General features: G+C 47.1%; 1 protein-coding gene across 1 annotated transcript in view; it reads right to left on the bottom strand.

Moving 5' to 3' along the window:
* LOC129842532 (disintegrin and metalloproteinase domain-containing protein 12-like) overlaps positions 1-18,755 on the bottom strand; it is a 175,941-nt gene that overhangs the window by 66,043 nt on the left and 91,143 nt on the right. Inside the window, exon 8 of the mRNA XM_055911109.1 lies at positions 4,652-4,829. Coding sequence (XP_055767084.1) covers positions 4,652-4,829 — 178 coding nt within the window. The remainder of the gene's footprint in view (positions 1-4,651; positions 4,830-18,755) is intronic.

The following is an 18,755-nucleotide window of genomic DNA, read 5'->3' as shown; positions in this document are numbered from 1 at the left end:
GTCCCAGGTCCCCGTTGAGGTAACAGGGAACACAGTCCCAGGTCCCCGTTCAGGTAACAGGGAACACGGTCCCAGGTCCCCGTTGAGGTAACAGGGAACACGGTCCCAGGTCCCCGTTGATGTAACAGGGAACACGGTCCCAGGTCCCCGTTGATGTAACAGGGAACACGGTCCCAGGTCCCCGTTGATGCAACATATCCTCTGTGGAACAGTGGAGGTATGTACATATGGTCTACATTATGCATTATCTGAACATAACACGGTCCCTGTTCTCTCTGATCTGCTAGTCCAGTTTGGTTCCCCTCTGTTCTCTCTGATCTGCTAGTCCAGTTTGGTTCCACTATGTTCTCTCCTCTGATCTGCTAGTCCAGTTTGGTTCCTCTCTGTTCTCTCCTCTGATCTGCTAGTCCAGTTTGGTTCCACTCTGTTCTCTCTGATCTGCTAGTCCAGTTTGGTTCCTCTCTGTTCTCTCTGATCTGCTAGTCCAGTTTGGTTCCACTCTGTTCTCTCTGATCTGCTAGTCCAGTTTGGTTCCTCTCTGTTCACTCTGATCTGCTAGTCCAGTTTGGTTCCTCTCTGTTCACTCCTCTGATCTGCTTGTCCAGTTTGGTTCCTCTCTGTTCTCTCTGATCTGCTAGTCCAGTTTGGTTCCTCTCTGTTCACTCCTCTGATCTGCTAGTCCAGTTTGGTTCCTCCCTGTTCTCTCCTCTGATCTGCTAGTCCAGTTTGGTTCCTCTCTGTTCTCTCCTCTCATCTGCTAGTCCAGTTTGGTTCCTCTCTGTTCTCTCCTCTGATCTGCTAGTCCAGTTTGGTTCCTCTCTGTTCTCTCTGATCTGCTAGTCCAGTTTGGTTCCACTCTGTTCTCTCGTCTGATCTGCTAGTCCAGTTTGGTTCCTCTCTGTTCTCTCCTCTGATCTGCTAGTCCAGTTTGGTTCCTCTCTGTTCTCTCCTCTGATCTGCTAGTCCAGTTTGGTTCCTCTCTGATCTGCTTGTCCAGTTTGGTTCCTCTCTGTTCTCTCTGATCTGCTAGTCCAGTTTGGTTCCTCTCTGTTCTCTCCTCTGATCTGCTAGTCCAGTTTGGTTCCTCTCTGTTCTCTCCTCTGATCTGCTAGTCCAGTTTGGTTCCTCTCTGTTCTCTCCTCTGATCTGCTAGTCCAGTTTGGTTCCTCTCTGTTCTCTCTGATCTGCTAGTCCAGTTAGGTTCCTCTCTGTTTTCTCGTCTGATCTGCTAGTCCAGTTTGGTTCCTCTCTGTTCTCTCGTCTGATCTGCTAGTCCAGTTTGGTTCCTCTCTGTTCTCTCCTCTGATCTGCTAGTCCAGTTTGGTTCCTCTCTGATCTGCTAGTCCAGTTTGGTTCCTCTCTGTTCTCTCTGATCTGCTAGCCCAGTTTGGTTCCTCTCTGTTCTCTCCTCTGATCTGCTAGTCCAGTTTGGTTCCACTATGTTCTCTCTGATCTGCTAGTCCAGTTTGGTTCCTCTCTGTTCTCTCCTCTGATCTGCTAGTCCAGTTTGGTTCCTCTCTGTTCTCTCTGATCTGCTAGTCCAGTTTGGTTCCTCTCTGTTCTCTCGTCTGATCTGCTAGTCCAGTTTGGTTCCTCTCTGTTCTCTCTGATCTTCTAGTCCAGTTTGGTTCCTCTCTGTTCTCTCTGATCTGCTAGTCCAGTTTGGTTCCTCTCTGTTCTTTCTGATCTGCTAGTCCAGTTTGGTTCCTCTCTGTTCTCTCTGATCTGCTAGTCCAGTTTGGTTCCTCTCTGTTCTTTCTGATCTGCTAGTCCAGTTTGGTTCCTCTCTGTTCTCTCTGATCTGCTAGTCCAGTTTGGTTCCTCTCTGTTCTCTCCTCTGATCTGCTAGTCCAGTTTGATTCCTCTCTGTTCTCTCCTCTGATCTGCTAGTCCAGTTTGGTTCCTCTCTATTCTCTCTGATCTGCTAGTCCAGTTTGGTTCCTCTCTGTTCTCTCCTCTGATCTGCTAGTCCAGTTTGGTTCCTCTCTGTTCTCTCGTCTGATCTTCTAGTCCAGTTTGGTTCCTCTCCGTTCTCTTTGATCTGCTAGTCCAGTTTGGTTCCACTCTGATCTCTCCTCTGATCTGCTAGTCCAGTTTGGTTCCTCTCTGTTCTCTCTGATCTGCTAGTTCAGTTTGGTTTCTCTCTGTTCTCTCCTCTGATCTGTTAGTCCAGTTTGGTTCCTCTCTGTTCTCTCCTCCGATCTGCTAGTCCAGTTTGGTTATTCTCTGTTCTCTCTGATCTGCTAGTCCAGTTTGGTTCCTCTCTGTTCTCTCCTCTGATCTGTTAGTCCAGTTTGGTTCCTCTCTGTTCACTCCTCTGATCTGCTAGTCCAGTTTGGTTATTCTCTGTTCTCTCTAATCTGCTAGTCCAGTTAGGGTTCTCTCTGTTCTCTCCTCTGATCTGCTAGTCCAGTTTGGTTCCTCTCTGTTCTCTCCTCTGATCTGCTAGTCCAGTTTGGTTCCTCTCTGTTCTCTCCTCTGATCTGCTAGTCCAGTTTGGTTCCTCTCTGTTCTCTCTGATCTGCTAGTCCAGTTTGGTTCCACTATGTTCTCTCCTCTGATCTGCTAGTCCAGTTTGGTTCCTCTCTCTTCTCTCGTCTGATCTGCTAGTCCAGTTTGGTTCCTCTCTGTTCTCTCTGATCTGCTAGTCCAGTTTGGTTCCACTCTGTTCTCTCGTCTGATCTTCTAGTCCAGTTTGGTTCCTCTCTGTTCTCTCGTCTGATCTGCTAGTCCAGTTATGTTCCTCTCTGTTCTCTCCTCTGATCTGCTGTGTGTGTGTGTGTGTGTGTGTGTGTGTGTGTGTGTGTGTGTGTGTGTGTGTGTGTGTGTGTGTGTGTTCAGTCGTATATCTTTGAGCTTTTCTCTGAAGACTGAGAAGAGGAACGACTTGCATGTGTTACTATTTTAAGAGCTGCTGCACAGATGCACCGCTATTTACGTCTTCAGAGATACTGCATGCCGCTTTGTGCAGCGGTTCTTTATTCACGACACAGAACACAGAACACAGAACACAGAACACAGAACACAGAACACAGAACACAGAACACAGAACACAGAACACCTCACCAAGGGGATTGTTGATTTCATTTGTCACACATTTTGAGTGTCAAACTGGAGATCATGTGATAAGGAACTATGAATCGTGACAGAATGGAACGGGGCTCAGATCATGTGATAAGGAACTATGATTCGTGACAGAATGGAACGGGGCTTAGATCATGTGATAAGGAACTATGAATCGTGACAGAATGTAACAGGGTTCAGATCATGTGATAAGGAACTATGAATCGTGACAGAATGGAACAGGGTTCAGATCATGTGATAAGGAACTATGAATCGTGACAGAATGGAACGGGGCTCAGATCATGTGATAAGGAACTATGAATCGTGACAGAATGGAACGGGGTTCAGATCATGTGATAAGGAACTATGAATCGTGACAGAATGGGACAGGGTTCAGATCATGTGATAAGGGACTATGAATCGTGACAGAATGGAACAGGGCTCAGATCATGTGATAAGGAACTATGAATCGTGACAGAATGGAACGGGGCACAGATCATGTGATAAGAAAGTATGAATCGTGACAGAATGGAACGGGGCTCAGATCATGTGATAAGGAACTATGAATCGTGAGAGAATGGAACGGGGCTCAGATCATGTGATAAGGAACTATGAATCGTGACAGAATGGAACGGGGCACAGATCATGTGATAAGGAACTATGAATCGTGACAGAATGAAACGGGGCACAGATCATGTGATAAGTAACTATGAATCGTGACAGAATGGGGAGGGCTCAGATCATGTGATAAGGAACTATGAATCGTGACAGAATGGAACAGGGCTCAGATCATGTGATAAAGAACTATGAATCAGGACAGTAGTGGTTGGTTCAGCTAGGCTCAGGACAGTAGTGGTTGGTTCAGCTTGGCTCAGGGCAGTAGTGGTTTGTTCAGCTTGGCTCAGGACAGTAGTGGTTGGTTCAGCTTGGCTCAGAACAGTAATGGTTTGTTCAGCTTGGTTCAGGGCAGCAGTGGTTTGGTTCAGCTTGGACAGTAGTGGTTTGGTTCAGGGCAGTAGTGGTTTGGTTCAGCTTGGACAGTAGTGGTTTGGTTCAGGGCAGTAGTGGTTTGTTCAGGGCAGTAGTGGTTTGTTCAGGGCAGTAGTGGTTTGTTCAGCTTGGCTCAGGACAGTAGTGATTTGGTTCAGGGCAGTAGTGGTTTGTTCAGCTTGGACCGTAGTGGTTTGTTCAGGGCAGTATTGGTTTGTTCAGCTAGGCTCAGGGCAGTATTGGTTTGTTCAGCTAGGCTCAGGGCAGTATTGGTTTGTTCAGCTTGGCTCAGGACAGTAGTGGTTTGTTCAGCTTGGTTCAGGGCAGTAGTGGTTTGTTCAGCTTGGTTCAGGGCAGTAGTGGTTTGGTTCAGGGCAGTAGTGGTTTGTTCAGCTTGGTTCAGGGCAGTAGTGGTTTGGTTCAGGGCAGTAGTTGCTTGGTTCAGGGCAGTAGTGGTTTGGATCAGCTTGGTTCAGGGCAGTAGTGGTTTGGTTCAGGGCAGTAGTGGTTGGTTCAGCTTGGACAGTAATGTTAATAGGGTGTTAGTGTGTCCCATCCCATTGCATCCCTACCATGACATCACAGGACTACTACCTACCTCCAGTTCTCCACAGTCACACTCCTCTCCTTCCTCCACGTATCCGTTGCCACACTTCTGTCCCCCGTAGAGCACCTTGACCTCGGGCATGTTGAACAGACACATCCCCACTCCCTTCTCCAGACTGGCAGACAGATCCTTTATACTACAGGAGCTGAATACTGTTGGGAAGGGGTACCTGGAGAGGAGAGAGAGAGGAAAACTACTGAATACTGTAGGAAACAGGTACCTGGAGAGGAGAGAGAGAGAGGAGAACTACTGAATACTGTAGGAAACAGGTACCTGGAGAGGAGAGAGAGAACTACTGAATACTGTAGGAAACAGGTACCTGGAGAGGAGAGAGAGAGAGAGAACTACTGAATACTGTAGGAAACAGGTACCTGGAGAGGAGAGGAGAGAGAGAGGAGAACTACTGAATACTGTAGGAAACAGGTACCTGGAGAGGAGAGAGAGAGAGAGGACTACTGAATACTGTAGGAAACAGGTACCTGGAGAGGAGAGAGAGAGAGAACTACTGAATACTGTAGGAAACAGGTACCTAGAGAGGAGAGGAGAGAGAGGAGAACTACTGAATACTGTAGGAAACAGGTACCTGGAGAGGAGAGAGGAGAACTACTGAATACTGTAGGAAACAGGTACCTGGAGAGGAGAGAGAGAGAACTACTGAATACTGTAGGAAACAGGTACCTGGAGAGGAGAGAGAGAGAGAGGACTACTGAATACTGTAGGAAACAGGTACCTGGAGAGGAGAGAGGAGAACTACTGAATACTGTAGGAAACAGGTACCTGGAGAGAGAGAGAGAGGAGAACTACTGAATACTGTAGGAAACAGGTACCTGGAGAGGAGAGAGAACTACTGAATACTGTAGGAAATAGGTACCTGGAGAGGAGAGAGGAGAACTACTGAATACTGTAGGAAACAGGTACCTGGAGAGGAGAGAGAGAGAGAGGAGAACTCCTGAATACTGTAGGAAACAGGTACCTGGAGAGGAGAGAGAGAGAGAGGAGAACTCCTGAATACTGTAGGAAACAGGTACCTGGAGAGGAGAGAGAGAGAGAGAGAGAGGAGAACTACTGAATACTGTAGGAAACAGGTACCTGGAGAGGAGAGAGAGAGAGAACTACTGAATACTGTAGGAAACAGGTACCTGGAGAGGAGAGAGAGAGAGGAGAACTACTGAATACTGTAGGAAACAGGTACCTGGAGAGGAGAGAGAGAGAGAACTACTGAATACTGTAGGAAACAGGTACCTGGAGAGGAGAGAGAGAGGAGAACTACTGAATACTGTAGGAAACAGGTACCTGGAGAGGAGAGAGAGAGAGAGAGAACTACTGAATACTGTAGGAAACAGGTACCTGGAGAGAGAGAGAGAGGAGAACTACTGAATACTGTAGGAAACAGGTACCTGGAGAGGAGAGAGAGAGAGAACTACTGAATACTGTAGGAAACAGGTACCTGGAGAGGAGAGAGAGAGAGGAGAACTACTGAATACTGTAGGAAACAGGTACCTGGAGAGGAGAGAGAGAGAGAACTACTGAATACTGTAGGAAACAGGTACCTGGAGAGGAGAGAGAGAGGAGAACTACTGAATACTGTAGGAAACAGGTACCTGGAGAGGAGAGAGAGAGAGAGAGAACTACTGAATACTGTAGGAAACAGGTACCTGGAGAGAGAGAGAGGAGAACTACTGAATACTGTAGGAAACAGGTACCTGGAGAGGAGAGGAGAGAGAACTACTGAATACTGTAGGAAACAGGTACCTGGAGAGGAGAGAGAGAGAGAACTACTGAATACTGTAGGAAACAGGTACCTGGAGAGGAGAGAGAGAGAGAACTACTGAACACTGTAGGAAACAGGTACCTGGAGAGGAGAGAGAGAGAGAACTACTGAATACTGTAGGAAACAGGTACCTGGAGAGGAGAGAGAGAGAGGAGAACTACTGAATACTGTAGGAAACAGGTACCTGGAGAGGAGAGAGAGAGAGAGAGAACTACTGAATACTGTAGGAAACAGGTACCTGGAGAGAGAGAGAGGAGAACTACTGAATACTGTAGGAAACAGGTACCTGGAGAGGAGAGGAGAGAGAACTACTGAATACTGTAGGAAACAGGTACCTGGAGAGGAGAGAGAACTACTGAATACTGTAGGAAACAGGTACCTGGAGAGGAGAGGAGAGAGAGAGAACTACTGAATACTGTAGGAAACAGGTACCTGGAGAGGAGAGAGAACTACTGAATACTGTAGGAAACAGGTACCTGGAGAGGAGAGAGAGAACTACTGAATACTGTAGGAAACAGGTACCTGGAGAGGAGAGGAGAGAGAGAGAACTACTGAATACTGTAGGAAACAGGTACCTGGAGAGGAGAGGAGAGAGAGAGAACTACTGAATACTGTAGGAAACAGGTACATGGAGAGGAGAGAGAGAACTACTGAATACTGTAGGAAACAGGTACCTGGAGAGGAGAGAGAGAGGAGAACTACTGAATACTGTAGGAAACAGGTACCTAGAGAGGAGAGAGAGAGAGAACTACTGAATACTGTAGGAAACAGGTACCTGGAGAGGAGAGGAGAGAGAGAGAACTACTGAATACTGTAGGAAACAGGTACCTGGAGAGGAGAGAGAGAGAACTACTGAATACTGTAGGAAACAGGTACCTGGAGAGGAGAGGAGAGAGAGAACTACTGAATACTGTAGGAAACAGGTACCTGGAGAGGAGAGGAGAGAGAGGACTACTGAATACTGTAGGAAACAGGTACCTGGAGAGGAGAGGAGAGAGAGAGAACTACTGAATACTGTAGGAAACAGGTACCTGGAGAGGAGAGAGAGAGAGGAGAACTACTGAATACTGTAGGAAACAGGTACCTGGAGAGGAGAGAGAGGAGAACTACTGAATACTGTAGGAAACAGGTACCTGGAGAGGAGAGAGAGAGAGGAGAACTACTGAATACTGTAGGAAACAGGTACCTAGAGAGGAGAGAGAGAGAGAACTACTGAATACTGTAGGAAACAGGTACCTGGAGAGGAGAGAGAGGAGAACTACTGAATACTGTAGGAAACAGGTACCTAGAGAGGAGAGAGAGAGAGGAGAACTACTGAATACTGTAGGAAACAGGTACCTGGAGAGGAGAGAGAGAGAACTACTGAATACTGTAGGAAACAGGTACCTGGAGAGGAGAGGAGAGAGAGGAGAACTACTGAATACTATAGGAAACAGGTACCTGGAGAGGAGAGAGAACTACTGAATACTGTAGGAAACAGGTACCTGGAGAGGAGAGGAGAGAGAGGAGAACTACTGAATACTGTAGGAAACAGGTACCTGGAGAGGAGAGAGAGGAGAACTACTGAATACTGTAGGAAACAGGTACCTGGAGAGGAGAGGAGAGAGAGGAGAACTACTGAATACTGTAGGAAACAGGTACCTGGAGAGGAGAGAGAGGAGAACTACTGAATACTGTAGGAAACAGGTACCTAGAGAGGAGAGAGAGAGGAGAACTACTGAATACTGTAGGAAACAGGTACCTGGAGAGGAGAGAGAACTACTGAATACTGTAGGAAACAGGTACCTGGAGAGGAGAGAGAGAGAGAGGAGAACTACTGAATACTGTAGGAAACAGGTACCTGGAGAGGAGAGAGAGAACTACTGAATACTGTAGGAAACAGGTACCTGGAGAGGAGAGAGAGAGAGAGAACTACTGAATACTGTAGGAAACAGGTACCTGGAGAGGAGAGAGAGGAGAACTACTGAATACTGTAGGAAACAGGTACCTGGAGAGGAGAGAGAGGAGAACTACTGAATACTGTAGGAAACAGGTACCTGGAGAGGAGAGAGAGAGAGAGAGAACTACTGAATACTGTAGGAAACAGGTACCTGGAGAGGAGAGAGAGATAGGAGAACTACTGAATACTGTAGGAAACAGGTACCTGGAGAGGAGAGAGAGGAGAACTACTGAATACTGTAGGAAACAGGTACCTGGAGAGGAGAGAGAGGAGAACTACTGAATACTGTAGGAAACAGGTACCTGGAGAGGAGAGGAGAGAGAGAGAACTACTGAATACTGTAGGAAACAGGTACCTGGAGAGGAGAGAGAGAGAGAACTACTGAATATTGTAGGAAACAGGTACCTGGAGAGGAGAGAGAGAGAGAGAACTACTGAATACTGTAGGAAACAGGTACCTGGAGAGGAGAGAGAGAGAGAGAACTACTGAATACTGTAGGAAACAGGTACCTGGAGAGGAGAGAGAGAGAGAGGAGAACTACTGAATACTGTAGGAAACAGGTACCTGGAGAGGAGAGAGAGAGAACTACTGAATACTGTAGGAAACAGGTACCTGGGGAGGAGAGGAGAGAGAGAACTACTGAATACTGTAGGAAACAGGTACCTGGAGAGAGAGAGAGGAGAACTACTGAATACTGTAGGAAACAGGTACCTGGAGAGGAGAGGAGAGAGAGGACTACTGAATACTGCAGGAAACAGGTACCTGGAGAGGAGAGGAGAGAGAGAGAACTACTGAATACTGTAGGAAACAGGTACCTGGAGAGGAGAGAGAGAGAGGAGAACTACTGAATACTGTAGGAAACAGGTACCTGGAGAGGAGAGAGAGGAGAACTACTGAATACTGTAGGAAACAGGTACCTGGAGAGGAGAGAGAGAGAGGAGAACTACTGAATACTGTAGGAAACAGGTACCTAGAGAGGAGAGAGAGAGAGAACTACTGAATACTGTAGGAAACAGGTACCTGGAGAGGAGAGAGAACTACTGAATACTGTAGGAAACAGGTACCTGGAGAGGAGAGAGAGAGAGGAGAACTACTGAATACTGTAGGAAACAGGTACCTGGAGAGGAGAGAAGAGAGAACTACTGAATACTGTAGGAAACAGGTACCTGGAGAGGAGAGGAGAGAGAGGAGAACTACTGAATACTGTAGGAAACAGGTACCTGGAGAGGAGAGAGAGGAGAACTACTGAATACTGTAGGAAACAGGTACCTGGAGAGGAGAGGAGAGAGAGGAGAACTACTGAATACTGTAGGAAACAGGTACCTGGAGAGGAGAGAGAGGAGAACTACTGAATACTGTAGGAAACAGGTACCTGGAGAGGAGAGAGAGAGAGAGAACTACTGAATACTGTAGGAAACAGGTACCTGGAGAGGAGAGAGAGGAGAACTACTGAATACTGTAGGAAACAGGTACCTGGAGAGGAGAGAGAGAGAGAACTACTGAATACTGTAGGAAACAGGTACCTGGAGAGGAGAGAGAGAGAGACTACTGAATACTGTAGGAAACAGGTACCTGGAGAGGAGAGAGAGAGAGGAGAACTACTGAATACTGTAGGAAACAGGTACCTGGAGAGGAGAGAGAGAGAGAGGAGAACTACTGAATACTGTAGGAAACAGGTACCTGGAGAGGAGAGAGAGAGAACTACTGAATACTGTAGGAAACAGGTACCTGGAGAGGAGAGAGAGAGAGAGAACTACTGAATACTGTAGGAAACAGGTACCTGGAGAGGAGAGAGAGGAGAACTACTGAATACTGTAGGAAACAGGTACCTGGAGAGGAGAGAGAGGAGAACTACTGAATACTGTAGGAAACAGGTACCTGGAGAGGAGAGAGAGAGAGAGAGAACTACTGAATACTGTAGGAAACAGGTACCTGGAGAGGAGAGAGAGAGAGAGAACTACTGAATACTGTAGGAAACAGGTACCTGGAGAGGAGAGAGAGGAGAACTACTGAATACTGTAGGAAACAGGTACCTGGAGAGGAGAGAGAGGAGAACTACTGAATACTGTAGGAAACAGGTACCTGGAGAGGAGAGAGAGAGAGAGAACTACTGAATACTGTAGGAAACAGGTACCTGGAGAGGAGAGAGAGAGAGAACTACTGAATACTGTAGGAAACAGGTACCTGGAGAGGAGAGAGAGAGAGAGAACTACTGAATACTGTAGGAAACAGGTACCTGGAGAGGAGAGAGAGAGAGAGAACTACTGAATATTGTAGGAAACAGGTACCTGGAGAGGAGAGAGAGAGAGAACTACTGAATATTGTAGGAAACAGGTACCTGGAGAGGAGAGAGAGAGAGAGAACTACTGAATACTGTAGGAAACAGGTACCTGGAGAGGAGAGAGAGAGAGAACTACTGAATATTGTAGGAAACAGGTACCTGGAGAGGAGAGAGAGAGAGAGAACTACTGAATACTGTAGGAAACAGGTACCTGGAGAGGAGAGAGAGAACTACTGAATACTGTAGGAAACAGGTACCTGGAGAGGAGAGAGAGAGAGAACTACTGAATACTGTAGGAAACAGGTACCTGGAGAGGAGAGAGAGAGAGAACTACTGAATACTGTAGGAAACAGGTACCTGGAGAGGAGAGAGAGAGAGAGAACTACTGAATACTGTAGGAAACAGGTACCTGGAGAGGAGAGAGAGAGAGAGAGAACTACTGAATACTGTAGGAAACAGGGTACCTGGAGAGGAGAGAGAACTACTGAATACTGTAGGAAACAGGTACCTGGAGAGAGAGAGAGAACTACTGAATACTGTAGGAAACAGGTACCTGGAGAGGAGAGAGAGGAGAACTACTGAATACTGTAGGAAACAGGTACCTGGAGAGGAGAGAGAGGAGAACTACTGAATACTGTAGGAAACAGGTACCTGGAGAGGAGAGAGAGAGAGAACTACTGAATACTGTAGGAAACAGGTACCTGGAGAGGAGAGAGAGAGAGGACTACTGAATACTGTAGGAAACAGGTACCTGGAGAGGAGAGGAGAGGAGAGAACTACTGAATACTGTAGGAAACAGGTACCTGGAGAGGAGAGAGAGGAGAACTACTGAATACTGTAGGAAACAGGTACCTGGAGAGGAGAGAGAGAGAGAGGACTACTGAATACTGTAGGAAACAGGTACCTGGAGAGGAGAGAGAGAGAGAACTACTGAATACTGTAGGAAACAGGTACCTGGAGAGGAGAGAGAGAGAGAACTACTGAATACTGTAGGAAACAGGTACCTGGAGAGGAGAGAGAGAGAGAACTACTGAATACTGTAGGAAACAGGTACCTGGAGAGGAGAGAGAGAGGAGAACTACTGAATACTGTAGGAAACAGGTACCTGGAGAGGAGAGAGAGAGAGAACTACTGAATACTGTAGGAAACAGGTACCTGGAGAGGAGAGAGAGAGAGAGAACTACTGAATACTGTAGGAAACAGGTACCTGGAGAGGAGAGAGAGAGAGAACTACTGAATACTGTAGGAAACAGGTACCTGGAGAGGAGAGAGAGAACTACTGAATACTGTAGGAAACAGGTACCTGGAGAGGAGAGAGAGAGGAGAACTACTGAATACTGTAGGAAACAGGTACCTGGAGAGGAGAGAGAGGAGAACTACTGAATACTGTAGGAAACAGGTACCTGGAGAGGAGAGAGAGAGGGAACTACTGAATACTGTAGGAAACAGGTACCTGGAGAGGAGAGAGAGAGAGAGAACTACTGAATACTGTAGGAAACAGGTACCTGGAGAGGAGAGAGAGAGAGAGAACTACTGAATACTGTAGGAAACAGGTACCTGGAGAGGAGAGAGAGAGAACTACTGAATACTGTAGGAAACAGGTACCTGGAGAGGAGAGAGAGAGAGAACTACTGAATACTGTAGGAAACAGGTACCTGGAGAGAGAGAGAACTACTGAATACTGTAGGAAACAGGTACCTGGAGAGGAGAGAGAGAGAGAACTACTGAATACTGTAGGAAACAGGTACCTGGAGAGGAGAGAGAGAGACTACTGAATACTGTAGGAAACAGGTACCTGGAGAGGAGAGAGAGAGAGAACTACTGAATACTGTAGGAAACAGGTACCTGGAGAGGAGAGAGAGGAGAACTACTGAATACTGTAGGAAACAGGTACCTGGAGAGGAGAGAGAGAGAGAGGAACTACTGAATACTGTAGGAAACAGGTACCTGGAGAGGAGAGAGAGGACTACTGAATACTGTAGGAAACAGGTACCTGGAGAGGAGAGAGAGAGAACTACTGAATACTGTAGGAAACAGGTACCTGGAGAGGAGAGAGAGAGAGAACTACTGAATACTGTAGGAAACAGGTACCTGGAGAGGAGAGAGAGGAGAACTACTGAATACTGTAGGAAACAGGTACCTGGAGAGGAGAGAGAGAGACTACTGAATACTGTAGGAAACAGGTACCTGGAGAGGAGAGAGAGAGGACTACTGAATACTGTAGGAAACAGGTACCTGGAGAGGAGAGAGAGAGAGAACTACTGAATACTGTAGGAAACAGGTACCTGGAGAGGAGAGAGAGGAGAACTACTGAATACTGTAGGAAACAGGTACCTGGAGAGGAGAGAGAGAGAGAACTACTGAATACTGTAGGAAACAGGTACCTGGAGAGGAGAGAGAGAGAGAACTACTGAATACTGTAGGAAACAGGTACCTGGAGAGGAGAGAGAGAGAGAACTACTGAATACTGTAGGAAACAGGTACCTGGAGAGGAGAGAGAGGAGAACTACTGAATACTGTAGGAAACAGGTACCTGGAGAGGAGAGAGAGGAGAACTACTGAATACTGTAGGAAACAGGTACCTGGAGAGGAGAGAGAGAGAGAGAACTACTGAATACTGTAGGAAACAGGTACCTGGAGAGGAGAGAGAGAGAGAACTACTGAATACTGTAGGAAACAGGTACCTGGAGAGGAGAGAGAGAGAGAACTACTGAATACTGTAGGAAACAGGTACCTGGAGAGGAGAGAGAGAGAGAGAACTACTGAATACTGTAGGAAATAGGTACCTGAGAGAGGAGAGAGAACTACTGAATACTGTAGGAAACAGGTACCTGGAGAGGAGAGAGAGAGAGAACTACTGAATACTGTAGGAAACAGGTACCTGGAGAGGAGAGGAGAGAGAGGAACTACTGAATACTGTAGGAAACAGGTACCTGGAGAGGAGAGAGAGAGAGAACTACTGAATACTGTAGGAAACAGGTACCTGGAGAGGAGAGAGAGAGAACTACTGAATACTGTAGGAAACAGGTACCTGGAGAGGAGAGAGAGAGAGAACTACTGAATACTGTAGGAAACAGGTACCTGGAGAGGAGAGAGAGAGAGAACTACTGAATACTGTAGGAAACAGGTACCTGGAGAGGAGAGAGAGGAGAACTACTGAATACTGTAGGAAACAGGTACCTGGAGAGGAGAGAGAGAGGAACTACTGAATACTGTAGGAAACAGGTACCTGGAGAGGAGAGAGAGAGAGAACTACTGAATACTGTAGGAAACAGGTACCTGGAGAGGAGAGAGAGGAGAACTACTGAATACTGTAGGAAACAGGTACCTGGAGAGGAGAGAGAGAGGAGAACTACTGAATACTGTAGGAAACAGGTACCTGGAGAGGAGAGAGAACTACTGAATACTGTAGGAAACAGGTACCTGGAGAGGAGAGAGAGGAACTACTGAATACTGTAGGAAACAGGTACCTGGAGAGGAGAGAGAGAGAGAACTACTGAATACTGTAGGAAACAGGTACCTGGAGAGGAGAGAGAGGAGAACTACTGAATACTGTAGGAAACAGGTACCTGGAGAGGAGAGAGAGATAACTACTGAATACTGTAGGAAACAGGTACCTGGAGAGGAGAGAGAGAGAACTACTGAATACTGTAGGAAACAGGTACCTGGAGAGGAGAGAGAGAGAGAACTACTGAATACTGTAGGAAACAGGTACCTGGAGAGGAGAGAGAGGACTACTGAATACTGTAGGAAACAGGTACCTGGAGAGGAGAGAGAGAGAGAACTACTGAATACTGTAGGAAACAGGTACCTGGAGAGAGAGAGAGAGAACTACTGAATACTGTAGGAAACAGGTACCTGGAGAGGAGAGAGAGAGAGAGGACTACTGAATACTGTAGGAAACAGGTACCTGGAGAGGAGAGAGAGGAGAACTACTGAATACTGTAGGAAACAGGTACCTGGAGAGGAGAGAGAGGAGAACTACTGAATACTGTAGGAAACAGGTACCTGGAGAGGAGAGAGAGAGAGAGGACTACTGAATACTGTAGGAAACAGGTACCTGGAGAGGAGAGGAGAGAGAGAACTACTGAATACTGTAGGAAACAGGTACCTGGAGAGGAGAGAGAGAGAGAGAACTACTGAATACTGTAGGAAACAGGTACCTGGAGAGGAGAGAGAGAGAGAACTACTGAATACTGTAGGAAACAGGTACCTGGAGAGGAGAGAGAGAGAGAGAACTACTGAATACTGTAGGAAACAGGTACCTGGAGAGGAGAGAGAGGAGAACTACTGAATACTGTAGGAAACAGGTACCTGGAGAGGAGAGAGAGAGAGAGAACTACTGAATACTGTAGGAAACAGGTACCTGGAGAGGAGAGAGAGAGAGAGAACTACTGAATACTGTAGGAAACAGGTACCTGGAGAGGAGAGAGAGAGAGAGAACTACTGAATACTGTAGGAAACAGGTACCTGGACAGGAGAGAGAGAGAGAGGACTACTGAATACTGTAGGAAACAGGTACCTGGAGAGGAGAGAGAGAGAGAGGACTACTGAATACTGTAGGAAACAGGTACCTGGACAGGAGAGAGAGAGAGAGGACTACTGAATACTGTAGGAAACAGGTACCTGGAGAGGAGAGAGAGAGGGAACTACTGAATACTGTAGGAAACAGGTACCTGGAGAGGAGAGAGAGAGAGAGGAGAACTACTGAATACTGTAGGAAACAGGTACCTAGAGAGGAGAGAGAGGAGAACTACTGAATATTGTAGGAAACAGGTACCTGGAGAGGAGAGAGAGAGGAGAACTACTGAATACTGTAGGAAACAGGTACCTGGAGAGGAGAGAGAGGACTACTGAATACTGTAGGAAACAGGTACCTGGAGAGGAGAGAGAGGACTACTGAATACTGTAGGAAACAGGTACCTGGAGAGGAGAGAGAGAGAGAACTACTGAATACTGTAGGAAACAGGTACCTGGAGAGGAGAGAGAGGAGAACTACTGAATACTGTAGGAAACAGGTACCTGGAGAGGAGAGAGAGGACTACTGAATACTGTAGGAAACAGGTACCTGGAGAGGAGAGAGAGGACTACTGAATACTGTAGGAAACAGGTACCTGGAGAGGAGAGAGAGAGAGAACTACTGAATACTGTAGGAAACAGGTACCTGGAGAGGAGAGAGAACTACTGAATACTGTAGGAAACAGGTACCTGGAGAGGAGAGAGAGAGAGAACTACTGAATACTGTAGGAAACAGGTACCTGGAGAGAGAGAGAGAGAACTACTGAATACTGTAGGAAACAGGTACCTAGAGAGGAGAGAGAGAGAGAGGACTACTGAATACTGTAGGAAACAGGTACCTGGAGAGGAGAGAGAGGAGAACTACTGAATACTGTAGGAAACAGGTACCTGGAGAGGAGAGAGAGGAGAACTACTGAATACTGTAGGAAACAGGTACCTGGAGAGGAGAGAGAGAGAGAGGACTACTGAATACTGTAGGAAACAGGTACCTGGAGAGGAGAGGAGAGAGAGAACTACTGAATACTGTAGGAAACAGGTACCTGGAGAGGAGAGGAGAGAGAGAGAACTACTGAATACTGTAGGAAACAGGTACCTGGAGAGGAGAGAGAGAGAGAACTACTGAATACTGTAGGAAACAGGTACCTGGAGAGGAGAGGAGAGAGAGAGAACTACTGAATACTGTAGGAAACAGGTACCTGGAGAGGAGAGAGAGGAGAACTACTGAATACTGTAGGAAACAGGTACCTGGAGAGGAGAGAGAGAGAGAGAGAGAACTACTGAATACTGTAGGAAACAGGTACCTGGAGAGGAGAGAGAGAGAGAGAACTACTGAATACTGTAGGAAACAGGTACCTGGAGAGGAGAGAGAGAGAGAGAACTACTGAATACTGTAGGAAACAGGTACCTGGACAGGAGAGAGAGAGAGAGGACTACTGAATACTGTAGGAAACAGGTACCTGGAGAGGAGAGAGAGAGAGAGGACTACTGAATACTGTAGGAAACAGGTACCTGGACAGGAGAGAGAGAGAGAGGACTACTGAATACTGTAGGAAACAGGTACCTGGACAGGAGAGAGAGAGAGAGGACTACTGAATACTGTAGGAAACAGGTACCTGGAGAGGAGAGAGAGAGAACTACTGAATACTGTAGGAAACAGGTACCTGGAGAGGAGAGAGAGAGAGAACTACTGAATACTGTTGGGAAGGGGTACCTGGAGAGGAGAGAGAGAGAGAACTTTGGCAATGTTAACACATGTTTCCCATGCCAATAAAGCCCCTTGAATTGAATTGAATTGAATTGAAATTGAACTACTGAATACTGAGAGGGAGAGGGAGAGAAAGTCAAACCTAACAAGTTCCCTCACCAGGGTTGACCCATACATATAGGGAAAGAGGAATAGGTTGTTCAACCCATAAATCTAGTGATTTTTTTATGTGTTTGTAGGGGGGGGGGGGGGGGGGGGCTGCTGCTCTGTTCCACAGGGAAACCAAGGGAAACTGTGTGTGTGTGTGTGTGTGTGTGTGTGACTGTGTGTTTGCCCTGGGCTCTGTCTGACTACTCCTTTCTTCCAGACCTCTTGCAGCTTAATGGAGCTCTGCTCTGGTAATAGTCTGTACTGCTGGATGGCCATGTAGTGTACGGGATGGAGTGTGTGAGGAGAGAGAATACGTGTGTTTGTGTGTGTGTTCATGCAAAGCATATGGTTCCTTACTTTGTCCATCCCTCTATCCCCTCTATCTCCTCTACCTCCTCTATCTCCTCTATCTCCTCTATCTCCTCTATCTCCTCTAACACCTCTATCTCCTCCCTCCCCTCTATCTCCACTCTATCCCCTCCCTTCTGTCTCCTATATCTCCTCTATCTCCTCCCTCCCTCTATCTCCTCTATCCCCTCCCCAATTCATGTTCATGAACAGGCTGGAGTTCAGAGCTTTTTTTACAATTCAATGAAACAAACACAAAGACTCAACAAGAGAGAGAGACCACATCAAGCAAGCCACAGTCACAGACACGTTCTGTGTAGAAAGACGTGCCACATCAACTGAGCCACACAGTCTGTCTGAGCTGGGTACACGTGGACTCAGGAATATGTTCCAAGCTCCAACCATAAAGGTTGGAATGATCCGGAACGTGCCGACGGTCTACCTAACAGTCTTACATTTAAGTCATTTAGCAGACGCTCTTATCCAGAGCGACTTACAAATTGGAAAGTTCATACATATTCATCCTGGTCCCCCCCCGTGGGAATTGAACCCTGGTCCCCCCGTGGGAATTGAACCCACAACCCTGGCGTTGCAAGCGCCATGCTCTACCAACTGAGCCACACGGGACCAGTCTTGAGGCCGTTTGTTTGTGACGCCGATCAGAGACCGCTGTTAGGTTACACGGGTGTGAGGGGTGAACATGGTAACAACAGGCAATATGGCATGACTCAGTGCTATACCATAAAAAACACTTTTAATAATCCACCCATATTTCCATCCATGTAGAATATAGGCCAGTGTGTGTAAAACATGGTGCTGACACAGACACACTAGAAGCTCCATAACAAGGCAGTGGTGAAAACTCCCATGATTCTCTCTGATGTCCAGTGAATGCAGGACACCGAGGTGTTTCTGTGGAGGACACGTGGGTTAGAAGAAGAGGGACGTGTCCAGGACGGCAGGGTGCATTATGGGACGCAGGAGAGGGGTTACTCTTTCATTTTTTCCCCCAGATTTGATGACACGCTAAAATGAGGAGACCCTTTGTTGAGAATGAACAGCCAAACAAGCCTCCTCTCTTCTCCCCTCCTCCTCTCTTCTCCTCTCTTCTTCCCTCCTCCTCTCCTCTCCTCTCCTCTCCTCTCCTCTCTTCTCCCCTCCTCTCTTCTCCTCTCTTCTCCCCTCCTCCTCTCTTCTCCTCTCTTCTTCCCTCCTCCTCTCCTCTCCTCTCCTCTCCTCTCCTCTCTTCTCCCCGCCTCTCTTCTCCTCTCTTCTCCTCTCTTCTCCTCTCCTCTCTTCTCTCCTCCTCTCTTCTCCTCTCTTCTCTCCTCCTCTCTTCTCCTCTCTTCTCCCCTCCTCTCTTCACCTCTCTTCTCCCCTCCT

The sequence above is a fragment of the Salvelinus fontinalis genome, unplaced genomic scaffold, assembly GCF_029448725.1.
Source record: "Salvelinus fontinalis isolate EN_2023a unplaced genomic scaffold, ASM2944872v1 scaffold_0048, whole genome shotgun sequence".
Taxonomy (NCBI): domain Eukaryota; kingdom Metazoa; phylum Chordata; class Actinopteri; order Salmoniformes; family Salmonidae; genus Salvelinus; species Salvelinus fontinalis.
This window is presented reverse-complemented; position numbering and strand designations above follow the sequence as displayed.